General features: G+C 48.4%; 4 protein-coding genes across 6 annotated transcripts; 1 reads left to right on the forward strand and 3 right to left on the reverse strand.

Moving 5' to 3' along the window:
• Positions 1-2,884: 2,884 nt before the first annotated feature.
• LOC125555613 (protein PHOSPHATE-INDUCED 1 homolog) lies at positions 2,885-4,179 on the reverse strand. Its single transcript, XM_048718512.1, has one exon. It carries the CDS (start codon positions 4,084-4,086, stop codon positions 3,109-3,111), a length of 978 nt encoding a protein of 325 aa, XP_048574469.1. The 5' UTR covers positions 4,087-4,179; the 3' UTR covers positions 2,885-3,108.
• Positions 4,180-16,045: 11,866 nt separating this feature from the next.
• LOC125507820 (BTB/POZ and MATH domain-containing protein 3-like) lies at positions 16,046-20,246 on the reverse strand. 3 transcript variants are annotated; one of them, XM_048672333.1, is made up of 5 exons: positions 20,024-20,246; positions 19,871-19,947; positions 19,644-19,701; positions 17,501-17,911; positions 16,053-17,388 (listed from the first exon to the last, which is right to left on the reverse strand). In XM_048672333.1, exon 5 carries the CDS (start codon positions 17,385-17,387, stop codon positions 16,284-16,286), a length of 1,104 nt encoding a protein of 367 aa, XP_048528290.1. In that variant the 5' UTR covers position 17,388; positions 17,501-17,911; positions 19,644-19,701; positions 19,871-19,947; positions 20,024-20,246; the 3' UTR covers positions 16,053-16,283. The 3 variants fall into 3 exon arrangements, with proteins under 3 accessions (XP_048528291.1, XP_048528290.1, XP_048528289.1); XM_048672332.1 differs by having other exon boundaries at positions 19,644-19,733; XM_048672334.1 differs by having other exon boundaries at positions 16,046-17,911; positions 19,644-19,733.
• Positions 20,247-22,546: 2,300 nt separating this feature from the next.
• Positions 22,547-23,887, reverse strand: LOC125555867 (BTB/POZ and MATH domain-containing protein 2-like). Its single transcript, XM_048718683.1, has one exon. The coding sequence runs from the start codon at positions 23,885-23,887 to the stop codon at positions 22,547-22,549; it is 1,341 nt and encodes a 446-aa protein (XP_048574640.1).
• Positions 23,888-24,381: 494 nt separating this feature from the next.
• Positions 24,382-25,605, forward strand: LOC125556257 (BTB/POZ and MATH domain-containing protein 1-like). The gene is made up of 2 exons (XM_048719028.1): positions 24,382-24,547; positions 24,593-25,605. The coding sequence occupies exons 1-2, from the start codon at positions 24,382-24,384 to the stop codon at positions 25,603-25,605; spliced, it is 1,179 nt and encodes a 392-aa protein (XP_048574985.1).
• Positions 25,606-27,335: the final 1,730 nt, after the last annotated feature.

Here is a 27,335-nt window from a genome sequence, read left to right on the forward strand (position 1 = left end):
TACCTCCCGTCCCCTTGACATAGTCCCAGCCTCGTGTCAATCGCGCCATCCTTCTGGTTCTCCCAATCTGAGGACGGGGCCCGAGAATGTTACGCAAATCTACGGTCTTCCACGGCGCCCATGTGGCAACACCATGAGCATCGACGTTCCTTTGCCACGTTTGGAAGTGTGGGTAAGACATCATGGCGAAGCCAACAGCGCCATCCTCAGCCTGATGATCCGATGGGTACCACCACCAGGGAAACCATCTGTAACGGGTGGCCCCTTGATCACAACTAGACTCTACTCTTCCAAATCAAACTCAACAATGCCAGCCTCCATAGTTGTAAGCAACCAGTAAAGTGCTTTACCAACGAGTGAGCCATCCATACCAGCATCAAACAGTTGACATGGAGCCGCCGTCGAGACGAGGTTGCTCCATGCCCCGGTATCCGAGGAGGCAAGGAGTAAACACTGGCGAGGGGTCTATAGTCATGTCTGCACAAGGATACCAAGGCCACCTTGAAGGGGCTGGAGTGGCATTCACCGTGCACGTGGCCAGGGTCGCCGGCAGCGTAGAGCACGGCCCCGTTGAGGGAGCCCATCTTGAACTCGGGTGGAACAGCCACGCGGCGCTGCTCGCCGGTGACGGGGGCGCACATGACGAGGTCCTTGCGCACATGGTCTAAGACGAGGACGCGGCCGTGGCGGAAGCCGAGCACGCTGTAGTCGCGGTGGTCGCTGTAGCGTCCCAGGTCGAAGCGCCCGGGAGGGATGCAGTCGGGACGGTCGAGCAAGGAGGTGAAGACGAGGTCGCCCTGGATGTACTCGAAGGCGCCGAGGGGCGGCGGCTTGCGGTGGTGCGCGCGGAAGCGGCCGAGGAACCTAGAATCAGTGGTGATGCTCCGCCACCGCCTACATGTCATCGCCGGCGATCTCTCTCTCACTGAAGATGGACTCTCACGCTCTCTGTAACTGAAACACGATGACAAGAGATTTTTGTGCCGCACACACTTCCTGCGGCTTTTCTGTTTTTCTCCTTATTCCTTATAACTTGAGCTACATGCAGACTAAGCTAACAGCTGATCCTATACTTCCGGCACTCCCAACACGCACAACGTGCCATCCCATGTTGAACTGGTAGTGGCCAGTGCCCCGGGCTACCTAGCGCACGACCCGGGCTACACACACGCACGCAGCTATGCAACATGCGCACGGCATGAACACGTACAAGAAAAGAAAAACAAATATGCACCTAGACTGTCTATGACACGAATGAATGCTAACAAATCACCCCCTCAGTCGTGGCTTGCTCCTTTCACGTCGACGATGCCGAGATTCTCTCTGAACTCAACGAACTTTGCACGCCCGAGCGACTTGGTCAGAAGGTCTTTTTAATATTCTCATATATATCAAATGACATTGGCGACCTTTTTTACCATCAATTCCTCACACACACACTCGGCCTCCCTCTTCCTCACTCTCCCCCTCTCCCTCTCTCTCTCTAACACACACACATATCCATCTTATTGGGTACGGGACCATAATCCATCTATTTCACACACACACGCTAGTACATAACAATATGGATTATGTGTATTATATTTGCCACCACAACTGAGGGAATTAATTTTATGTAAATCGGCCAGCCACAGCTCCAAGAATACGCGGAGGAGGTGGCCCGGGTCGGCGTCGGCGCCGTCCGGCACGGGCCACGGGCCCGCTTCCAAGCGCGTCTGCGCGTCGGCCACCTACGCCGTGTCCTTCAAGTGCCACTTCCACCGCACCAACTCCCAGGGTCACGGCCATGGCCAGGGCCAGGGAAGCCGCCCTTCTTTGCCCCCTTCACCGGTCGCGGCCAACGCGATGCCGCGGCACCCGGCCTCGCCGTCCTCGTCCTCTAGCACCGTCGCGACCCAGTGACGCAGCCCAAGCATCGGCCTCGAGAATCAAGAACGCTCGACAACGTAGAGGGAAGGAAAGGTCATATACATGTCATAAGAAAGGGAGTTTATTTACTGCTCCCTCGATGTATTGTTTCCTTTGTTTGGAGATTGATTACCATCCGTGAGTTAAGGTAAGGTTTACGTGATTGAGCGATTTTTTGAAAATCAATTATTTGTTTTCTAATTAATGTAATTGGGTGATTTAAGGTAAGGTTAATTAATTTAGATTTGATCTTTAGAGATTGTTCGTGATTGATTCTACATTACTAAATAACTTGCGCCAGTATGGAAAGTTCTGATCTGTTTAGATTTCTTTCGTTGTGTGAGAGGGTGACGCGAAAATAAACCGATGAAGTGAGGGGAGGGGACGAAAAAAATCTACGAAAAAAAACAGCGAAGGTGGGAGGAGGTACCAAAATAACCATGGAAGGTGGGAGGAGACTACCAACTGCTTCATTAGGAGTAGAAATTATTAGAGATTAGAGATTATTTGTTTTCTGAAAATCTATTATTTGTTTCCTAAAGCAAATTGCATTAATGAGAGAGATTTCGTAGATTTGGCTAAGGTAGGAAAGAATCTATTATTTGTTTGCTAAAGCAATTTGCATTAATGGGAGAAATCCGTTGATTTGGCTAAGGTAGGAAAGAATTTATTATTTGTTTGCTAAAGCAAATTGATTAATAGAAGAGATCCGTTGATTTGGCTGAGGTAGGAAAGAATCTATTATTTGTTTCCTAAAGAAAATTGAATTAATGAGATAGATTTGTTGATTTGGCTAAGGTAGGCGGTTTTTGCGGTTCGTGGCGGCTTAGTGTGAGGTGGGACGAGGTACCAAAAAAATCATGAGAGGTGGGACAAAAAAACCCTAGAAGGTGGGAGTTGTCCCTGGTTAACCTACGAAATTTTGTAGATTTTTTTAGGACGAAAAACCCTGAAAGCGAGACTACCAACTGCTTCCTTAGGAGTATAGATCACACCGTTGCTCTGCATTGATATCCATGCATATAACTTTTTTAAGGGGCTACACTGCTTTGACATGAGTCGCTTACGAACGTGCATCACGCAGCTGCTAGACGTGACGATTAGATCGGTGCCTACTATCAAGCAAAGCTTTTGAAGTCTCATGCATAAACTCGCGGCCTAAGTATACAAGTTAATTAAACGGCTTGGTTTGTGATTGGATCAGGCCATGATAAGGCAGGAGTAGTTGGCGGGATCGAGCAGGGCCGGCACGAGGTACCTCCTGCCGTTCCTGCCCACCACGTTGTATCCGCCGCCGGTGGCCGTGTCAAGCTTCACCGCGCCGGGGTAGCCAGGGTACGCACCGCGCCCGTACACTCCCGGGCACCCGCCGCCCACCTCCACCGGCGCGCCGGCGTCGCCCTGGAAGTATCCGTGCCCGTACGGGTTGGTCACCGCGCCGGCCAGCAGTGCCGCGAGGTTGATCACCATGCCGTCCACCCCGGCGTCGCCGTTGGGCGCACGGAGCGGAGTCTCCCCGCCCCTGTGGCGCCCAGGCCCTGCCGTCGCCGCCGCGGCAGGGTCCGCGGCGTGGAACGGCCACGCGCACCGGCCCGGGCACTGCACGGCGGCGTTGCCCACCCACACGTGCACGGCGCCGCCGGGCGCCAGCGAGCCGTGCAGCCCGCAGGAGCTCCCGCAGAAGCCGTCGACCGCTACGTCCGCGGCGGTGAGCACGACGGCCACGCCGCCGGGGGCGACGCCGAGCCGCGCCGCCAGCTGCTCGACCTGGAGCCGCGACAGGTGCTTCCCCAGCGAGCACCCCTCGTCGGACACCTGGTTGGTCAGCATCACCCGCGTCCGCTCCCTGCCGGTCCTCTGCACGTACCGGTCGACGGTCTCCCACCACTGAGCCACCGACGCCGACGACGCGGCCGCCGGAGCGCCGAAGGCGTGGGGGCGCGAGCGCGGGGAGAGCGAGAGCAGGAAGTCGGCGAGGACGGCCTTGTGGTGCGGCGAGAAGGCGCCGTAGTAGAGCACGGAGACCGGCACGGTGCCGTCGAGCACGCCGCCGTGGTGGTACGCCATGTCCGGCGGCGGGGGGTTGTACAGGGAGGACGCGCACGGCGAAGGGCGCGTGAGGCCGATGAGCAGGGCTAGCAAGAGGGAGCACGCGGCGTGCGGCTTGCTCATCGTCATTAATGGCGAACCATGGAACGGGATGCAGCGGAGCTAGTAATGCTCTGGTGCGCTTTTATATGGATGGTGCGTTGGTCCGTTTCTTGCACGGGTGGACGAGGAAGGCATGGAACGGATCGGATCGGATGCCCGGCGTGCGCTTCATTGGAGTTGCTTCCAATGCAGGTTTAGGCGGACAGAAGTATACCCATCAGTGGACTTCATTGGATACCCGCGCGCAGCAGTGGCGCCCTGTTGCGATACAACAGCATCGCCGCGCTCGCCGTCGAGCGAACAACGGATGACCTCCAAACTGTCTCAAGCTGCTGCAAGCTCCTAGTGCCCGGCACGCGCGACTGCCAGTGCAGAGAGTATAACCTACAATGAAAAGGAACTTTTTTTTTTGTCAATTTTTTTATTCTTGGTTAGTCAAAGTTCCAACACAGAGCAGTCACCCGAACCGAGACATGAGAAATAAACACCTTGTGTATCCTCAACCCAATTTCCAAACATATTATGTACACGCAAAGTCATTTTGAGCGTTTTCCGTGATGTGCCGGTACATCTAGGGCCATCCACTTATTCCGAGATTCGTAAAAATGTATAACCCACCTAAATATGTATAGCACCGGTATATTTCTTGTATCTTTATTTTTCGTCAAATCAGTGGCAGCATAATGGACTCCAAAGTACACCTTTTGTCAGGGACGGTACACATGCAAGTTTCTTCTCCCACTCTACCCGCGGAACAAATCCATAGACTTTATTTCCTCTTAAAGAATTTAGATCAACCATATCTTTTAAACTATAGACTTGTTTTTATTTTTATTTTTTATATTTGGTCTCCTGGCATCAAGAACTTTAAAACTAGACCAATTTTGGTCACATTTCAAACACATTTAGTTTTCGACGTTTCACATTTCATATGTGAAATAAACACATTTCACTATAAAAATCTGAAACAAACCTATTTCACTAGAAATATGTGAAAAATAACACTTTTCACACAAACCTATTAAACTCAAATGACACCTTGAGAAACTAATTATTTGGAAGTATGTAACATTTTTATTTCAAAAGAGTAAAATAAGTTATTTTTCATAACATTTTTTTAAATGTGTAACAATTTATTTCAAAAAAGTGAAAATCATCTTTTTAAAAAATGTGCAATGGAAATATATGTGTTTTTTATGAAACAAGTCAGTGGAAAGTGAAATGTATTTTCTGAAAGTGAAAAATAATATGAAACCGAAAAGTTAACTTGTGAAACTGATTACTTCCAATGTGTAACCGTTTATTTCAGAAGAGTGAAACATGTTATTTCAAACATGTGCAATTGAAATGCATGTGCTTTTTGTAAGCCCGTGGAAAGTGAATTTCATGTTCTGAAAGTGAAAACAATACGAAACTAAAATGTTAATTCGTGAAACCGATTATTTCAAAATGTCCAACAGTTTATTTCAAGAGTGTCAACTTGTGAAACCGATTATATGAACTGAAATGTCAACTTGTGAAATGGTCATTTCCAAATGTGCAATTGAAATAGATGTGATTTATCTGAAACAAGCCGGTGAGAAGTGAAATGTAAGTTTTGAATGTGAAAAACAACACAAAACTGAAATGTGAATTTGTGAAACTGATTGAAATCATTTTATTCATAAGGTTTTAATCGGGTGAAATATGTGAAATGTGTTTCATGAATTTTAACTTATTTAAAATGTATCCAAAATCGGTCTTATTTTAAAGATATTTGCGACATGACTTCAAATATATAAAAAGTTTTGAAATCGGAAGTTTGGTTTAAGAGATATGAATGATTTTAAATTAGCAAATGTGAAATAAATGTATGCATTAGTTTGAGAGAGAAAGAAAGAGGGAATGGATAACACATATATGCAAGACGCCGTGTCATCTGACCAAAAACTGACTTTGATGAGACCTGCGTATCCTATTTAAATGTTGTATAGTTATGTATTCCCGAGAACAGAATGCTTTATTTTTTATACTACACAGTGCTACACCAATCTTTAAAACACAATGGACGGCCGGAGATCCGCACAATTTTCCGCTTCAATTGTGTACACCATGCAATGGATATATACAAATTTGAGGGCACACGACCGATCTTTGTTTTAAATAGGACGCTATGTCCACGCTATAACGTTTGGAGGGGCATGCTCCATTTAGCGCGCTACAGCACAATTTGGCACGTTAATACATTAGCCGTGACATAGCCCACTATTTAAAACTCTATGAACAGTAGTCTACACAACACGACCGAATTGACATTCGAAAATAGATGTTTAATTGGCTTCTCGTGGTTGGAGAAGTTGTTTTTTTTACTTCCTAGAAAATTCCAAGTATAGTCAAAATTACTGCCCTGTTAATGATAAATATCACATGAAGATCTCAACTTTAAATTGTTTTTAACTTCCATAACATTTTACTTCTTGTTATTTCTTTGCAAGTATTTCGGGACGAAGAAAGTATTATTTATCAGAGCATCACAATGAATTAAAGCAAGAAAACACACACACACACATTGCGTGTGTCATTGAGCATGCTTTATGCGTGTACTTCTGTTTCGTACGTGCGTAGTTTTTTGTAACAAAGTACAAAAGCAGACGCTTGTACATACGCACATATACTTATCCATATGAACGCACAAACGCACACTCTATCCCTATGGGCATTTTCGGGAGACTGAGCTGGCACATCATTTTGAGATTGACGAAGTCGCATATACACTCACCCTTATGAGCACCTCCATTTTGTATGTTCATACTGCTGCATTGCTTTGATTGTAACTTGCAAAGGGTTTATCCAAATGTTGAAGATAATATACAATTGAAAAGATATGATGGGATGCAACATTTTCATACAGAACAAAATTAGAAAATCAGAATCTACATAAATGATCAACTAACTATTTTTAATCTATTGATTTGGGTAATGTTTCCATGCAAAAAAAATCACATATTTCTTATGATTGAAGAGACGTTTAAAATATATGTCTGTTTTGTGCTATTTTATCGATTTTAAAAAATATTTCCAATTTATTCGTGGAAATATTTGCTCCAATATCGGATGTGGGATAATTGCGCGACCCACGGAATTGCCCGTGGCGAGAGGCTCAGGTTTTTTGCATTCGTCAAACTCAAGAATACACTTACTCCCAGGCACCTTACTGAGCCCACACTTCAGCGGGTGATTAAGATCGTCCTTCCTAGGGAACTCCACTCTATAAACCTGATCCTCCAACCTGACAGGTGACCAGTGAAAAGACTCAGAAACTAGCCGTCTGAACTGCTGACACACCTGTTCCTCTGTCAAAGTACCCTGAGTAACCTTGACCAGACCAAACTTTGAGCTTTCCAAAGCAGGGGTCACCGAGATCGTGCGTGGAGTCTCAAAGAACATAATCTTATTGTTGCAGACACCGCAAATGGTCACCACAGGCTTAGGTACCAAAAGCAGCGGACAATCGTCACATGAGTGTCCAGGCTTTAGACAAATGTCACATAACACCATCGTGCAGTCAATCACAAAGTGACCTGGCACAGCACAACGATAACAGGTCATCTTTTGTTTCTTACGGACGACCTTATTAGCCCGCACATTATCAGCTTTGTCGCTCCCTTTATCACTCATCCCATCTCTGTCATCGGTAGGTGTCGTGGCCGGAACAGACACCGCCGCCAATGCCTTAACCGCCGCCACCACAGCCTCAGGTAGAGGAGCGCGTGGAAGTAGAAGCAGTGGACGCGGCCTCCATCGCCGCCCCACCGTCAGTCGTCGCCGGTTTGATCGTCGGCTGCTTAGGATAAACCTTGGGGACATATGGGCGACGCGTATGAGGGTATCGGTCATCTCCTCCCCGACCACCACGCGTATGAGGCCCTATGGCACCCTCTATGAACTCGTTGGGGGGAGGGTTGAAGTTTCGCTGCCACTGGTTGCCGCCAAAACCTCTTCCTGCCCCGTCATTCCACTGATTCCATCTGGCCCGATAGCCATGATAGCCACTGTCATTGCCGCGGCCAACAATATAGCCACCGCGTCCGCCGTTGAAACCATAGCGGCCCGCGCCATAGTCACCGCGGCTGCCGCTTCCGGAGGCAGCTCCATACTCGCTGTGTCCCGTGCCGCCGTAAGCACCGCGCCCGCCAACGGGGCCAGAGCGACCCGCAGCTTGGACCTGCCCGGCATCAGCAGCCCCGCGTCGTCGTCGCCGTATGGTGCAACCGACAGCTACGACGGCTGCTGCACCTGGAGCCGCAGAGGCGGCTGGGAGCCATCTCCCCGGCCAGCCATGCTCGCCGCCGGGAGTCAGCAATGTAACGCCCCGAGACCGATGTGCCAGGTGTCCGTCAGTTTTTCGCTGTCGTTGTCATGTCTTTTGCTTGCGTGTTGCATCTTATCATGTCATCATGTGCATTGCATCATCATATTTTCAAAACTTGCATTCGTCCGGGTTCCCCCGTTCTCTCCGCTGTCCGTTCTGAGCCCAGACACACTTGCACGCGCCCGCGGCACGTCCGAAATATTATTTTATAAGTGGCCAGAAAATGTTCTCGGATGAAAGTTGATGTGCGGTGTTGTTTTATTGTCAGTAGACCGCCTGCCAAGTTTCATCGCATTCGGAGTCCGTTTGATAGCCCAACCGTTAAAATATAGCGGCAATAGTAGCCGGTCTAACGTCGGACGTTTTCGGTCTCCGGAAACAGTCGCCGGGCCTCCCTCTCTTCTCTTCTCTCAGCTCGAGACCGTCTACACAGCCCACTACCTACCGCCAGGTCCAACCTAACCTCTCTCGTCAGCCTGCGACCCCCCTCGCGCGCGTCCGAAAGTTGTCCCGGACCCAACCCGGGGTGTCGCCACCATTGTGTCCGGATCATCCCCAAACGTCTACAAAATGTCACCGTTTTCTTATTGGACTTTCTAGCTATTTTATTCGCGATTGTCCGATTACGATCGTAGGGTCGAGATAGCCCCTAATCTAATCCATGATGTATATTTATAGTCCACCCCTTGTCTAATTTGAGACCAAACCCTAAAACCTAGGAGATGTCCCATCCATCCCCACGCCGCCGCCACTCTCCCCATCGGGATCCAAATCTAGCCTCCACCTTTCTCCTCGTTTTCCCCTCCTGTCCAACCACCATTGCCGCCCAAGTCCTGCAGGAGCCCGAGCTCCTCTGCTCGCCGCTCCTCTCCTGTAGCCGCCCGAGCTCCTCTGCCCGCCGCTCCTCTCCTGTAGCCGCCCGAGCATCGGCCAGCTCGCTGGAGCAGACCACCGACGCCCGAGCCAAATCCCCTCGCGCTACCTCCTTCTTTCCCTGCTTCTTACCTTGTCTCATCCCTCTCTCGTGCTCTGCATGTTCGAACAGGAGGCCATGGAAGCCGCCCGTCCTGCCTCGTCTCCGGCCCCTGCCCGCCGGAGCCGTGCCTCCTTGGACCCGCGGCTGTGGAGTTGGCCTTCATCCACGGCCCGGCCGCCTTCACACGCTCACCATCGTCGCCGGGAGCTCCAAGCCGCCCCAAGCTCTGCTCCATTCCAGCGTCGCCCGCACGCCAAGGCCCAGCTCCTCTTCGTCCAGATCCGCCGCCCACTGCCGGGAATCGGTCCCCGACGACCTCGCCTCGCATCCGGTGGTCGTCCCGTCGTTTTTGTCGCCGGAAGCACCAGCGCCGCCGCCCCTTGACTTCCTGGAACGCGCGCAACTCCAAGTCCCGCTAGCTGTGTCCGTTGACTTCGTCGCCGACCGCGCGTGGGCCACGAGAGCGCCAGGCCCAGCTCGCCCGCGCGAAGAACCCCCACCTCTGCCGCTTTGCCTGGGCCGCCTTCTCCCCTCGCTGCTCGTCGTGGGCCGCGCGCCTGCCGGCCCAGCTGCGCCTTCTCCCGTCCTAGTCCATCACCGAGCCGGCCCAAGTGCCGTGGTGAGCAGCTCAGTTCAACCCAATGCAGCCCGTCCTATTTTTTTTTCCTGCTGCTACGAATTTAGCTATTATTCCTGAGACGGTGGTTTTGCAGAAAAGACCCTCATGTTCATGCATATAATAGCTCACAAACCGTGCATTGGATTAAAACAAACTTAATATGAAATATGCTTAGTTTTTCTTCTAGTTTCATAATATGTCTTTTTCATCCATATTTAAAATGTTTAAAATGATGTTTGATTAAATTTGCTCCTATGCCATGCTAAAAATGATTTAATTCATAACTAAATAACCGTAACTCAGATTTTAATAAACTTTATATGTAAATGGGATAGAATTTTGCCTAGGTTAACATGGTGTACTCATCTTGCATGTTTAACAACTCTAAAATAATGTTTAGGGCAGAACAGTACCAAACCTAATATATTCATATGAGGATTTTCTGGATTTGTTGTTCGTTGCTTCCGGCCTCATTTAAACTTGACTAGATAGGTAGTTTTACTTTGCTTCACTCTCTTGCCATGCTAACAACATTTAATATTGTTGAGTACCTAAACGAGAGAGAACTAAATAATTCATGTGGTGTTCCGTCAATATGCAACTCGTTGCATATTGAGCTCCACTTAACTTGTAGTGTTGTTTGTTGCACTTTGCCATGCCATGCCCTCTTTAAACCGGACATGCATCATTCTTGTTTGCGCATCATGCCATGTCTATGTGGTGGTTGTTTACTGGTTGTTTGCTCTTTTCCGGTGTTGCTTCTTCGGGTTGGTTCCGATAACGTCGCGTTTGTGAGGAACCGTTCGTCTGCGTCTGTTTGTCTTCTTCATGGACTCGTTCTTCTTCCTTGCGGGATCTCAGGCAAGATGATCATACCCTCGAAATCACTTCTATCTTTGCTCGCTAGATGCTCGCTCTTTTTCCATGCCTATGCTGCGATACCTACCACTTGCTTATCATGCCTCCTATATTGTTGAACCAAGCCTCTAACCCACCTTGTCCTAGCAAACCGTTGTTTGGCTATGTTACCGCTTTGCTCAGCCCCTCTTATAGCGTTGTTAGTTGCAGGTGAAGGTTGAAGTTTGTTCCTTGTTGGAACATGGAGATGTTGTTCCTTGTTGGAACATGTTTTACTTGTTGGGATATCACAATATCTCTTATTTAATTAATGCATCTATATACTTGGTAAAGGGTGGAAGGCTCGGCCTTATGCCTGGTGTTTTGTTCCACTCTTGCCGCCCTAGTTTCCGTCATATCGGTGCTATGTTCCCAGATTTTGCGTTCCTTACGCGGTTGGGCTATTATGGGAACCCCTTGACAGTTCGCCTTAAGTAAAGCTCTTCCAGCAATGCCCAACATTGGTTTTACCATTTGCCACCTAGCCTTTTCTTTTCCCTTGGGAGTCGCGCTCCTGAGGGTCATCATTATTTTACCCCCCTGGGCCAGTGCTCCTCTAAGTGTTGGCCCAACTTGTCAGCCGCCGATGGCCACCAGGGGCAACTCTGGGCTGGCCTACCGGAAGTTTGGACGATCCGGTGTGCCCTGAGAAAGAGATATGTGCAGCTCCTATCGGGATTTGTCGGCACATTCGGGCGGTGTTGCTGGTTTAGTTTTACCCTGTCAAAATGTCTTGTTGTACCGGGATACCGAGTTTGATCGGAATGTCTCGGGAGGAGGTCTATTCCTTCGTTGACCGTGAGAGCTTGTGATGGGCTAAGTTGGGACACCCCTGCAGGGATTTGAACTTTCGAAAGCCGTGCCCGCGGTTATGGGCAGATGGGAATTTGTTAATGTCCGGTTGTAGATAACTTGAACCTTAACTTAATTAAAATGAATCAACAACGTGTGTTACCGTGATGGTCTCTTTCCGGCAGAGTCCGGGAAGTGAACACGGTGTTGGAGTTATGCTTGACGTAGGTTGTTCTAGGATCACTTTTTGATCATTCTCTTATCGACCGTGCTTTACCTTCTCTTCTCGCTCTCATTTATGTATGTTAGCCACCATATATGCTAGTCGCTTGCTGCAGCTCCACCTCATACCTTTTACCTTACCCATAAGCTTAAATAGTCTTGATCGCGAGGGTGCGAGATTGCTGAGTCCCTGTGGCTCACAGATACTTCCAAAACCAGCTTGCAGGTGCCGATGAGTTCGTGCAGATGACGCAACCAAGCTCAAGGAGGAGCTCGATGAAGATCTTGTCGCTTTGTGTTGTTTCGTTCTAGTTGATCAGTAGTGGAGCCCAGTTGGGGTCGATCGGGGACCGTGTCGCTTTTGGGGTTCTTCTTTTATTTTGGTTTCGTAGTCGGACTTTGATTGTATTTGGATGATGTAATGCTTTATTCATGTAATTGTGTGAAGTGGCGATTGTAAGCCAACTATGTATCTCTTTTCCCTTATGTATTACATGGGTTGTTTGCGAAGATTACCTCACTTGCGACATTGCTTTCAATGCGGTTATGCCTCTAAGTCGTGCTTCGACACGTGGGAGATATAGCCGCATCGAGGGCGTTATAGGCAAGCTCTACCACTGCATGTAGGGAATCCCGGCGCAACACTCCGCCGAACCCTAGCAGCAGTCTCGGCACAAGAACGATCACTATGATCGGCTGGTGCCTCGATCGATCGATTTTTTTAGGCAAACTCACAAAGCTTTTTATTAAACCGTCATGTTTACAGGAATGAAAGAAAGATCTTCAGGGTGGCATAACCAAACATGGCGACCGATCCCGAGAGTTAGAGCGTGCTTCGGTAGTTTGTGGGCCTCGATCGATAGATGATCGATCAAAGCCAAAACAGGCTCGACCGGATCAGTCAGGGCCATATAGACTCCGGCCCACACTTCGGCGGGTTGCATTGGGCCAAATACCCAGGCAAAGCCGGCCCAACTGCCGTCGTTGGCCCGTCCACGCCCAGGAGACATTTCAAACAAAGAGCCCTGGCGGTTCCGATCCCGATCCTCGGGATTTTCGGCGTGGGTTCCGCCGGCGCTACCGGTGCCCGGCGGCCGCCGCCCGGACACGTTTCTTCCTCCCAACGACCAAAGTCCAAGATTCTGGCCCAACCAAATCGAACGGGGTGAGTTTAGGCATACATACCATGGGGATGGGGCCCTTCCATGGCCTAATTGCCGACGCCGCCGTCCTCCGATGAACGGCCCGCCGGACCATCTCTGTGTTCTCCCCCGAATGTAGTCCTGCCCTGGCCGGATCGTCCGAAGGGAGAACCTCCTCAACGATCTCAGACACCTCCTCCTCGTCGTAGCCCGAAATCAATAACTCGCAGATCATGTGGGAAGGCCTCGGCTGTCTACATGTCATGCAATCTCGTTCAGCATCGCCAGACCAAGCAAATCGAGATTGACATCCATTTCGTTCGCGAGAAGGTGGCGCTTGGCAACGTCCGCGTTCTGCACGTCCCTACTAGCGCCCAGTTTGCAGACATCTTCACCAAAGGCCTGCCGTCCGCACCCTTCTTCGCCATTTGTGCCAGTCTCAACGTCGTCGAGCCCGCCGCTGACACTGCGCGGGGGGGGGGGGGGGGGGGGGGGGGTGTTAGTCAGCAGACTCCCTCTGCCCACGATCGTTGCACGATCTGCTCCACGTCCTAGCGATAGTTGGTCTAGCCAGCACTATATGTATCCCCTGATGTACTCTGTATCAGATAAGCAAAGCATTCCAAAAGTTTACATTTACCCTGCCCCGATTGATCTCTTCTTCTTGGGCCTTTGTTATCTTAGATGAAATTCGGGAGAAGTCATCGTCTTTTATTTCTTTTTCGATTAGGCATGTATCCAGAGAGGTGAATACTTTGGCCGATATGGGTGCCAAGAAGGCTTGGGAGTGCTGGCTTGAGGATTGCCCTCCTTTCCTAGTTAACAGCCTAAGGGCTGATTGTAATTACATGCTACTTCGTCAATAAAGCTCCCATAAGTTTCTGGCAAAAAAAAAGCAAAAGTTACTGCCTGCTATTTCATCGGCAATTCGACTATTTGGTTGCTCCCACATTTGTTTTAAAGGTCTTCAATATTACGAAATATTTCAGAAAAGTGACATGTTGAAATTTAGCAAAATAGTGATATATTAATACCAATGAAAATAATGTGATATTTTATCTCATTTATTTCAAATAAATTTACGAAACAGTACAATTTAAACAAGTTCAAAACCCATCCAATATTGCTCTTGTTTTAAAGGTCTAGTTGCCAGAATTTCAAATATATATAAAATTTGAAAAAAATGGAGTTTTGGTTAAAAAGATATAAATCGTCTAAATTTTCAAAGCGAAATAAAATGAATGGTTTTGGGTGGGGAGAGAGGTCAAAAAATTGGGGACCCAAGCATGCATGTTGCGTGTACTTCTCTCACAAAAGGTAGTAATTTATTCTGGGAGAAAATTTCATGGGACTCGCATGGCAGTTGATGTGACTTCTTAAAATTGCTATACAAGAAGGGAGTTGCTGAATACAGAGACATACGAATGTGGTACTAGATGGCCTAGTTACCGGCTCCGGTAAAAAGAGCTTTGCGCTGAAATATTGCCAAATTGTCTCAAGCTGATGCAAGGTCCTTGTGCCCGGCACCTGCTACTGCTAGTGCAGACAGTATAACCTACAGGAGAGAAGAAATCTTAACTCACAAAAAAAAGGAACAATTTTTTTTGTCAAAAGGGAAAACATTTATTTTGGTTAGTCAAAGAACCCAACAGGCCAACACAGAGCTGTCACCCCAACCGGGACATGAGAAATAAGCCCAACCAATTTTCGAACATATTTTGTACACTATGCAACAGATACAAATTTGAGGCCACATGAACAATCAAGGCGCACTATCTGGGGACATAGCTATTCTTAGCTCGAGCTCAAATGAGTCCGGATGAAAAATAAAATCCATTTTTTTAAAACAAAATAAAAATTGTTGTCCTCCATCTCGCCCAGCTTCTCCTTCGTTCTGACACTGGATGTGAGATCATTGCATGGACCACGGAATTGCTCTCGGCGGAAGGGGGCTCTCCCTGCATCAATACCAACCGCACACATTTCGGTGCCACCTCCTCATGTCCACCCCAGCATATTGTCGCATCACCTACCCTCCTTCCCCTCTCCTCTCGTCTCGGGTCCTCGCGTGGTGCGACAACCTCCTCCTTGCCTCCCGAGAGAGCTGCTCCATCACTCGACCTTCTCCCATGTAAATACCTTGGGAAGAGAATAAGGGCGTCGGCTCCACCCATGCACATTGTGCCATATCATTTAGAGGGGAGGGAGAGGGAGAGGGTGTCAAAGAGTTAGATGGTTAGGATTGCAGAGATCACCTGACTTATATAATGTGCAAGCACATCAGACACAGTCATTAATTACAAATCGTGTGTAATGTGCCACACATCGCAAGTGGGCATAAAAAGGATCGTTTGTGATGTGGGGTCTCACAATGCAAATGAACGTTCTAGGGCAACATTGTTCCATGTGCTACACATCAGACAAGCACCATTTCAGTCTAGCACTTCACAAACGGGTCGGCGTGGGCCTTCATGTATGATCGGCATATCACACACATTTTGGCTCAACCGTGTGTGATGGAGGGTGTTAATATGCATGTTCAACAGTACCGAAAAGGAGGAGAAAGAGAAAGAGGCGATGTAGGAGAAATGATTGATCGAGTCACAGGACCGATGATGTGACGAGAATTGTTTCCCTTCTTCTCAAGTCCCACAGCATGTGCGTGACATCGAACTCAGCAACGTCCTCTCCTCGACTTTGCATCACTATTTATCTTCTCCACATTCTCTTGCCGTAGGAACATGCACGCTGCTAGACATGAGTGAAACGAAATGCATAACCACACCAAACTAGATACCCCCAAACTATCAGGGCCGTCCATGTGCAGTAAGATTCATGCTTTAAATTTGTAAAATAACCCTCTCAATTTAGCTATTTCTCAGCATGCAGTCTTTTCCATTTTACTAAACTGGGCTCTGATTTATTGTACTACCACCGTAAAGAAATATAAGAGTGTTTAAATCACATTATGGCATCCTTCTCATCATGCATAATTTTCCGGCATCACAGATCAAAACAGAGACCATGTTTGTAAAGTTTCAACATCACATTTTGAGCATTTTATCGACCATACACATATACTTTTCACAATATGAACATTTCAAACAAAATAGCATTTTTATTCTTACACATTATTACGCAACCATACAGGCATACACGGGAACCAGCAAAACAGATTCTAGGCTTACTTGATGATATGATCATTAGTACCCATACACGTAAGTACTAAATGTCCCTGATAATATCCTTGGCTGCTGTCAGCTCAACAGGCAAGAGTCTAGCAATCAGCTCTCGCAGAAGAGATGGGCAACTGCTTTTTAGATGTTGGTAACCATCACTTACGATCATCGCTTCCAAATTGGGCGGAGAAGCAAGGAACTCAAAGCAAGCCTCCTTGAGTCCATGGTAATTATGCTGCTCAGCCAAAACCAAACTAGTTGCAACCATGCTGGAGTCAATGTGATTGCACAATATCTCCTCACATATCAGCTTGAGCCTCACAATGTCGTACCTATCTGCCGCTACAAGTAGATGGCCAGCTGTTGCTATATCTTCTTGCGTTACGCCTTCATTGGTTCCTTCACGAGTTGTCTCAGGGAGTGAGTCCGTGTAGATGAAATGGAGCAAGGACTTGAACACACCTGCTTCTATATCATCAATTTCAATAGGATCACCAGATCTCTCCCTCATGGTACCAAAGAGCTCCGCCTTGAAGACTGGCGAACGAGCGGCGAGCACCGACCTATGGGCCGAGAATATCTCGCCACCAACTCGAAAGGCCACGTCTGCTCCATCCTTGCTTTTCAGGAGCTCACCGAGATGCCGATGCAAGTTGCTTGGAGGAACCACAACAAACTGATTTGCATGTGTCTCATCGCTACGGATCTTCTTCACGGCCACGTCGCACTTGATTCTAAAACTATCGCCTCCTAGATGCACCGATCCCTCCAGATCCTCATGCTTGATAAAATCACCGAAACCCCAATCTGAACCACTGTATGGGAACACATGTTCCGGGGCGACTTTGATGTATGCGGGCACTGGTTCTCCACCCTTGTCAAGGATGCTGAAGGTGACTTTCGCCTTCACACCGTCGCCGCCCGCCGAATCAAGGACCAGATAAACAGATATGTGACCATGTTTGTCGTTGCCGTTCGGGTAATACTTGACGACCCAGTTATGATCTCCCACCATGAAAGGGATGGATGTGGTACAGTCGCCGGCCTTGAGCAGCTCCTTGGTTCTTGAGTACCCATCTATGTTGATCACGTGCGTCCTTCTCTCTTCTTCAGCTACAATGGCGGACGTGACTTTCCGACGCTTCGCCATTCTGGGATTGGGCAGAGGCAGCAAGATTGGCAAGAGTGGAAGATGACTGCGTCTTTTAACCGATCTGCTTCACATTCAAAGGAAAAAACAGGAACTAGTGTAGTCTCGTTTACCTTCAAATGGAGCGACCCGCAGTGAGCCGCGCCGGTGAAGCTGGGAAGAGAGGGCTCGGGGATGAGGCACGGCGAGATCTCAGATCCGCAGAGATGTGGGGGATGACTGAATTTGTAGATAGGCGTGCGGGTCGGCGGAAATATCAATGTGTGCGCCGGCAGCGTTGAGAAGATTATTGTCGATATCTTTTGTTGACGAGGGCCAGCCGGCACCGTCGACAAGAATATAGGAGTATCGTTTTAATTGATGACCGCCGCCACTGTGGAGAAGAATATATTTTCATGCTGTAGTGTATCGGCGACCGTTGGAAGCTATAACAACGTAATCTTTTATTGCTCGAAGGCCATACGCTCAATCCTTACTGATCCCAGCAGCATTACAAACTGCAGAAATTCTTCAATGGAAAAACACTAGTAAAGAAGAAAAACAAGATATGTGTTATAAACCACCAGAACTTCACAAATGAAAATAATTGGACAAATAATGCAAATAATCAATAATTATTAGGCAAAAAGGCATATTTCCACCGTCAATTATTGTACATAGGCAATGTTGGCCAGGGTTTTTCGGTCGCAATTTCCTTGACACCAAATGAAAATTTTATAGCATTCAAAATTTTGAATTAACTTGAATTTAATCGTCAAGATAATGTCAAATAGCGTTGGTATGCATATACTATCGTAAGTCAGCCCTTGGCATGGTGGTATGGAGAGGTCAGAGATCGTGTCCCTGCTTTACAAAATATGTTTTTAGTGTTATTCAATCAAGTTTAGAAGGTGTGCCGCACCGAGATGCGGGGTGCGACAATAATAGCTCAAACCCAAGCCCTCCAAGTGTGATACATCTGATATGTTACTACTACCGAACAGGGTAATTATTCTAGCTACGGCAAGATCCTAATGTTAGAGTGTCCATCATCATATCTCCTATGAGTGCTTACCTTGGTGAAAGTACAATGGGGTCTAGGAAACGATATGTTTGATATGGTTTGCCCGAGTAAATAGCATAAAACTACTACTTTACAGGCTAGGCTTTCAAAAAACTATTGGTTTTTAATTTTTCTCAGATAACTACCAAATGGGTGGTCGGCTTTTTCAAAAAACCCCAATCGCCGAGTCTATCAGTTGATCACGATTATGACAATTGGGGCCCACGTGTAAGATAACCGTTTGTTTGACCGTTTACTTTGACCATTAACTTACATGTGGGTCCCTCATGTAAGTTTTGTAAAAAGCAATGGGTTCCTACAAGTTTTCTGAAAAAGCAATCGGGTCCCCCAGGCAGCCAGGAGCTCGATCCCGCTCGGCAGGGCAGCGCTGCCTCCTCCGGCCGGCGAGACGCGCCGTGCCTCGCCCGCGGTTGCCGCCACGCCGTGCCTCGCTTGCCTCGCGGCTGCCGCCACGCCGTGCCTCGCCTACCCCGCGGCCATCGCCACGCCTTGCCTCGCTCGTGGCCGCCGCCACGCCGTGCCTCGCCTGCCCCCCGGCCGCCGCCACGCCATGCCTCGATGGGGAGGAGAGGGAGTGCCATCGCCGGCTTGGGGGCAGGGGGGAGGGTCGCCGGCTCTGGAGGGGAGAGGTCGGGCACAGAGGAGGGAAGAGAAGAGACAGAGAGGAAGAAGAAAGAGAAGAGGAAGAGGAAACTTACATGTGGGCCTCACATGTAAGTTGACGGTCAAACCAACAGTTTGTTTAGGTGTGGGCCCAACCTATCATAATTGTGATCAACTGATTAATACTCGACGATTTGGGTTTTTGAAATAGTCGACCACCCATTTGGTAGTTATCTGAGAAAAATTAAAAACCGATAGGTTTTTGAAACCCTAGTCTGTAAAGTAGTAGTTTTTTGCTATTTACTCGGTTTGCCCACCCCTGTATGGTTAGATCATCACATGTAGAATACTCTAAGACATTGCCAAATTTATTTTCAATGTGTTGCATCCAGTGGCGGAGCTAGCGTTTGAGAACAGGGTGGTCCACCCCCTATTTTTTTTGATAAGTATAACATGTGAACATTCTAAATAATTACCAATATCACATAGAAATATATAAATATGGTCTTACACACTAAAATTCTCAATTAATTCTAAGTTTTGCATAAAGAAACCTACATAGTACATACTATATGGATCATAGTACATACCTTGAGAATTTATTTGAGGTAGAAATGATGTGCAAAATTATGCATCTGTTCGGTTCATCTAAAGGATAGCATAGCACGGCCAAAAAAAACCTAAGTCAGAAATTGGGGAATCAAAATTGGTAAGCTGGTAAGCCCACAAGGGAATACATTGCACTGTTAAAAATATATGAAAACAGAACCTGAATAACACCGATCTAAGAAATAAACTTTAAGTGCAAGTGTCATACCGAGTTCTGGAAGCCGCTGGAGGTGCTTCAATTGCCTTGACTGCTCAGCCAAGAAGACCACCAAGTTCCTCACACTCCTGATAACAGAGGGCAATTTTAATTCATCCCCTCGTCGAACAACACAAACAGGGGGGGAGCAAGATCTGCACTTACACTTGCAGGGGAGTCAGAAGGCCGGGGGCAAGGGCGCAGCCGCGCAGGACAGGGACACACGCAGCTCGCAGGGAGGCGGGAAGGAGAGGATCCTCATCGGGGGCTGGGCTCCGGCGGGCTAATCGGCGACCGGCGAGGACGGCGAGCCGTCGTAAGGCACGGCTCTGGGAGGGCGTCAGGACGAGGCGGCTGTCCCCTGGCTCGATGTGGAACGAGGGCGCGGTTGCGGGCTGTGGCTGCGTTGATCCCCGAGTCAACAGGAAGTGTTATTGGGCCATCTTTTTTCTCTGGCCCAGTTAAAGACCCATAGGTATGGTTGCTCCAAAATCCCAGGGTGGGCCGCGGCCCACCCTGGACACCCTGTAGCTCCGCCACTGGTTGCATCCAGGGGCGGTCCCAGGATTTGAAGAGTGTATTCAAAATTTCAAAGGCAATTTTTTCAAAGCCTAGCGTCCTTTTTAGGCGTGTATAACGGAAGCATCAATTTATACAAACTAGATAATATATAAATAACATATAGCATAATATAGTGGACACACAACATTGACCAGGTGGGCTAGCGTCTGGTTTTGGACTGAATGCTCAGCAGCCGCGTTTAATTCTGTCAGTTTCATTTTTTTCTCAAAAAAAGTTTCATTTTTTCTTTATACATACCCATATATACACTATATATACCTAGTTTATTTGCAAAAATAATGGGTATTCAATCAATTGAATACCCATGAATTGAAGTAGGCCCGCCCCTGGTTGCATCGTTGAGTTTACATTTGCATTCACATGTTGAGTTGTTGGTCTTAGCGTCCAATTCCTGTAGGGTTTTGAGTTATGTTCCTAGTCACCGCCTCCCGCCGAATCATCATAATATGTGTTGTTCACCACCTTTTATTAAGTTCAACCATGTCCCTATCACAACCCTTCTACATCATAAACTTGAGGTTGTTGGCATCTTTGTTCGGCCATTTTAGACATCCCTTAGTTTAATTTCAAATAAGAAAACAAGGTAATAAAAATTTGCATCCAACTAGCCTAAAACTCTCCAAATTCGGTCCAGAATATGTTTCCACGATGTTTGTAGCCCACTTTCGGTCTATGACTGCTCAAAACGCTCAGGACGAGCATGTGTGTCTAAAATATTCGGAAATGAGTAGTCCAAGAAGTAGTGTCATGAAATTTCATGGAATTTAGTATCATGATTTTATTTAGAATTGGTATCATGAAATTCTCGGCTTTCTTACAAGATTTTTTTCGATAAAGGGTGGCTTTTATTAGCTCAAAAAGGAGCATCAAAAGGATACAAACCCAAAGAACACCTACCTGGCCTCTGCATAGCTAGGATGCACACAGCCAACACACACAAGGGGCCATACCTCGGAGCATTATGAGAGTAGCTCGGGGGTCAAGGTCGGTGTTATGGCCGGACAGTAGCGGCCATTGTTGTCCTCCACCTCGACCAGCTTCTCCTTTGCTCTAATACCGGATGTCAGATCACTGCGGGGGCTCCTCTGGTGCTACCGCTGCCCTCAATGTCTTCCTCTCCCATGCATCAGCACCAACCTCATGCATATTGGTGCCACACCCTGTTCATGTCCACCCGTGAGCATTGTCACATCGCCTACCTTCCTTCTAGGCAGCCCATTTGAAGCCTTTTAGCAGCCCAAAGAGGTGCAGAAGCCCACTACCCATTAGGGGGGGTCATTTTGGACTTTGCACGTGAGAGGATGAAGATGATTTACCCTCCATTCAGCAGCCACCATCAAGGGTGACGAAAATCAGTTTGGCCTTCATTGAAAAAAAAGAGAAACCAAGAGAGAAACGGAAGAAGAGAAAGATTGAAGGAAGAAGCAAAGGGAGCTCCTCCCCGAGGTTGTGATGGTCCAGATCCACCACCTTGTCTCCTTCAAGCTGTGCTTCCACCATCTTTGGTGAGATTGCTTCAAATCCTAGCTCTTGAGCCCGAAATCTTATTGTGTCCATCCAAGATTCAGAAATCTTGATGTATGAGATCTTCTACTGCTATTTAGAGAATAATTTGTTGTATCTCATATTTAATAATAGTGAAAGAGGATTTGGGTGCCTTCGGTTCGTGGTTTTTCCTCTCAAATTGAGGGGGTTTCCATGTAAATCCGGTGTCTTTGTGTTGATGCTTGATGCTATCCAAAAAATTACTCCTACCACCAGCTAGTGTCTGGGAAGCGTCTTGTGTGCCGAGTTACTAGTTTCCTATGTATATATTTTATTGCATATGTTTCCTTCCATGCTAAGCAACGCTCCTTGAGTTAGTAGATGAGGTGGTGCTGCTATTACTTTGTTTCTGTTTTAGTATTCAGTTCATCACAAGTGTATTTGGGTGCTAATTTCCAACACCCAGCACCTGTGTGCAACAAATCCTCTCCCAGCTCTTACCTCTTTTAATATGCATGGTGGAAGGTGAGAAGGTAATGTTTCCATTACTTAATTTTTCATCATTTTTTAGCAAAATATAAAAAGGATATACATGATGCACGCAGACACAATTATGTTTGATCAATTTTTAGACGACCAAGAAATGAAGGTAGCAATATCACGAGTCAGGTCGGGATGAAAAGGGGTTCGACGATCAGGTGTCTCGCTTGAAGACGTGTGCGTTTCAATGCTCCTAGAGCCACCAAGATGCATGTGGTGAGTCGGTTCAGGTAGTTTATCCCCTTCGGTTGTCCTGAGGATGAACCCGTGGTTGTCGTCTTCCTCCCATTGTCGAATTCTTCGCCGGCGATCTCGGTGGGTTGCGAGCTTGGACAATATATCCTTCAATAGACCGGGGTTGCTTTTACACAGATGGCCAAAGCCGTCGGTTGCCATGACTGCATTTAGTGTGGTCGAGGACGTGAGGAGAAACTCGAAGCATGCCTCCCTGAGACGGTGACAGCGATGTTGCTCAGCCAGCAGCAGCGTGGTCGCCGCCGTGCTTGCATCGATGTGACTCCACAATCTGTCCTCGCAGACCAGCTTGAGCCTCTCCATGTCGTACCTGTCAGCGGCCTTCAAGAGATCCCGAGCCATCGCAGCACCATCCTCTATTGTCTCCGGCGGAAGCTCGTCGGTGTACGCAAAGTGCAGCAGATTCCTGAACACCTCAGCTCTCATGTAGTCGATCCGTACATATGCATTGCACTCTTCTAACGTGCCATAAAGCTCGGCCTTGAATACCGGCGACCCCGCCGCGAGCACGCACCGGTGCGCCGCAAAAGTGTCCCCGCCGACGTCGAGCATCACGTCTGCGCCCTGCTTGCTCCGCAGGAGGTCACCGAAGTGTTGGGCCCAGTCGGGTGGTGGTATGGCGGCCACGACGGGCCGCGGAGGCGGTGCAGTCTCTCTAAGGAACTCGACCACCGTGACGTTGCACCTGACCCAGAAACAGTCGTCCTTGAGGAGGAATTCTTGGAGCTCTTCAAGCCGGATGAAATTTTCACATCCGCAGAAGGCACCAATGCGTGCAAACCGGCGTATGACCCCGCCGCCAGGTCTACGGTAGCGCGGCATCGGCTCCCCGGTGGTTGGGTCCAGGACGTCGAACCCGATCTCGGCCTCGACGGCGCGGCCGGCGACGGCGTCGTCAAGAATGGCGAAGACGGAGACGGAGTCGTCGGTCTCCACGCGATTGCCGTTGGGGTAGAAGGCGATGTGCCAGCCAGTTGTGCCTCCTACATAGAAGGATTTGGAGCGGAGCCCCTTGCCGGTGTCGAAGCTCTTACTCATCCATGAATATCCTTGAATCTTGAGCACGTGCTGCACGGTGGTCCTGCTAGCGCGGAGGGTGGTGTTTGGGATGGACTGGTGAACGCCGACGGGGTGCTGATGTGACAACGCTGCGTGTCCGGCGGCCATCGCCTGCAGCCGGTGACCGTGGACGTCTACGGTTTATTATTGGAAACCCTAATGTGGTTTATTATTGCAGACGTTCTCGAGACGGTAGGATGACCATACCCTAATGTCTACGTATCTGATTCATATTCGCACGTGTAATTGTAGCAGGAGACATACAAATTCACTCCTTTTTTTGGTATTGGATACAAATTCACTCCTAGGTGGTTGCCCGTCGCAAGGATGTGCATACCTTTTTTTTTGCAACTGTGTCTCAACAAGGATACATACGGCTCAAAAAAAAAAACAAGGATACATACATACATCCCGTCTCGTATACCATCTGCGTGTGGGTCATCTCCACAAGGTTTGCGGACCCAACACGAGTCAACCGATCGAGAGTTGATATGAGCCGATCAAAAGCAGGTACACCCTAGACCTACGTAGGTACGCAAAACCTGATTAAGGTCGATCACCGGCCCGCCCGCCCGCATCTTTTAATATTGCCGCTGCCGGCGATGACCATCGGACTCGACGTGAGAGCTCCCACCGGCGTCGTGGTCTCAGACTCCATCCTCCAGGCCAGCATTACGAGCGTGCACCACGTGCTCAAGATCCAAGGATACTCATCGATGATGAACAGCTTCCCCATCGGCAAAGCCCTCCGATCGGAATCCTTCCGCGGTGGAGGCCGCACTAGCTGGCACATCGACTTCTACCCCAACGGAGAAAGTCGCGAGAGCGGCGGTTTCGTGTCCATCCATGCTGTTCTTGATGCTGCCTACCTCGCCGTGAAGGCAGATATCGGGTTCGACATGCTCGACTCCACCGGGGAGCTGCTGCCGCGCTACGCTAAAGCTAGTAGCGACGTGTGCAATTTTCGTCTCGTCGGCGCTTACCGGGGCTACGACAAATTCATCGCGAGGGAGGAGCTGAAACTCCTCGACTGTTTCTCGGTCAGGTGCAACATCACAGTCATGGAGTTCTTTGCGGGCGGTGCCACCCCTTGCCCTCGTCCTCTACGACCCGTCGTGCCACCGCCTGATTGGCGTCGTGAGCTTTTGCAGAGCGAGCAGGGCGCAGACGTGAGGTTCCTAGTCGGCGGGGAGACTTTCGCCGCGCACCGCTGCGTGCTTGCGGCGCGGTCGCCGGTGTTCAAAGCAGAACTCTTTGGCGTGATGAAAGAGAGCAGCGCCGCCGGCATACGTATCCACGGGATGAGGCCCGAGGTATTCAGGAATCTGCTGCAATTCGTGTACACCGAGGAACTGCCACCCGTGACAGAAGAAGAGGAGGATGAGGCAGCTATGGCCCAGCATCTCCTGGAAGCCGCTGACAGGTATGGCATGGAGAGGCTCAAGCTGCTCTGTGAGGACAGGCTGTGCAAGCACATTAATGTCAGCACGGTGGTGACCACGCTGGTGCTAGCTGAGCAACATGGCTGCCCCGGGCTCAAGGAGGCATGCTTCTGGTTCCTCCTCAATTCCTCTTCAACGACACTGGAGGCAGTCATGGCAACTGATGACTTCGACAATATTCTTAGTAACAGTTGTCCTAATCTATTGAAAGAGTTGATGTCGAGGCTTGCTTCCTCTGCCTCTCTCCACGATTGGCAAATAATTGATCGATTGGAGGAGGAAGACGACCTTACCCTCTGCACAACCGAAGGGGGTGAGCTCCCTGAACCGGCTCACGGCGTCTTGCCTTTGGGAGCGAGAGCACCAAAACGCATGCGTCTTTAAACGTCCAACTCCTACTTAACATCGTCAAGCTGAGTTCGAAGGTTAGAAGAAACATAGCAGCCGCCGCCTTCCTCGCGTTCCAGACAGTCGCCTCGCCCAAATCTTAGCAGCTGCCCCCTACTTCCGGTCTCCCATTCCTCTCGCAGCTGCTAGAGACTAGTAGTGGTTGGGTTAAGTCCGAAAGGCCGGCGCCGGGAGGTCTATTCTCTGGTGGCCTTCGGCAGAGACGCGAAATATGGGCGACGGCTTATATAAGACGGAGTATATGGTTGTGCAACGGCGGCGTCATTCGTTGTTTTGTTTGCTTTAAAGTTTTTTCTCTTTTACTCCATCTAGACATACCTTGGGATTTGTATGGCTTTGTATGTGTAATAGTATTGACGATCTAAGACTATTTGGTGTGTTGCCACTTCGGTAGACTATAAGAAAATGCTGAGGCATTTATTTATGACACATAATAGTTATACATGTAAGATTGCTCTCGTCTCGTCTTTCGCCCGGCGTCCCAAGTATAAGTCGCACGCGCACCTCGCTCGTAGATGAATCACTACTCATAGTATATGTAAAGAGATAAAGATGGCTATAGAGCAACTCCACTCGTTCGCCCCCCAGCGCATAGGCCGGCGCTATTTCGGACGCTCGTCCGGTGATTTTTAGGCCCCGGGGGCGATCTAGGTCCTAGCCACGCCCCCAGGTGCCGCCCCCAAGGCGTCGTAAATTCAGATTTGTCCATTCCCGCTACCCAAAAAACGCGCGATCAACGCCACAAAGTCCCGACGATCGGCGATCACTTTGCCACAGTTTGTCGATTAATAAAAAGTTCGTTGTTCAAAAGAAAGGACGCGTAAGCGATGAAGAAAATATGCCCTAAAGGCAATACTAAAGTTGTTATTTATATTTCCTTATATTATGATAAATGTTTATTATTCATGCTAGAATTGTATTAACCGGAAACTTGATACATGTGTGAATACATAGACAGAACACTATGTCCCTAGTAAGCCTCTACTAGACTAGCTCGTTAATCAAATATGGTTAAGTTTCTAACCATAGACATGTGTTGTCATTTGATGAACGGGATCACATCATTAGGAGAATGATGTGATGGACATGACCCATCCGTTCGCTTAGCATGTTGATCATTCAGTTTTATTGCTATAACTTTCTTCATGTCATATATATATATATTCCTTTGACTATGGGATTATGCAACTCCCGGATACCAGAGGAATACCTTGTGTGCTATCAAACGTCACAACGTAACTGGGTGATTATAAAGATGCTCTACAGGTATCTCCGAAGGTGTTTATTGGGTTGGCATAGATCGAGATTAGGATTTGTCACTCTGAGTATTGGAGAGGTATCTCTGGGCCCTCTCGGTAATACACATTAAGCCTTGCAAGCAATGTGACTAATGAGTTAGTTGAGGGATGATGTATTACGGAACGGGTAAAGAGACTTGCCGGTAACGAGATTGAACTAGGTATGAAGATACCGACGATCAAATCTCGGGCAAGTAACATACCGATAACAAAGGGAATAACGTATGTTGTCATTACGGTATGACCGATAAAGATCTTCGTAGAATATGTGGGAACCAATATGAGCATCCAGGTTCCGCCGTTGGTTATTGACTGGAGAGGTGTCTCGGTCATGTCTACATAGTTCTCGAACCCGTATGGTCCGCACGCTTAACGTTCGATGACAATTTTGTATTATGTGAGCTATGT

Source organism: Triticum urartu, chromosome 5 (genome assembly GCF_003073215.2).
Source record: "Triticum urartu cultivar G1812 chromosome 5, Tu2.1, whole genome shotgun sequence".
In the NCBI taxonomy this organism is placed as follows: Eukaryota; Viridiplantae; Streptophyta; class Magnoliopsida; order Poales; family Poaceae; genus Triticum; species Triticum urartu.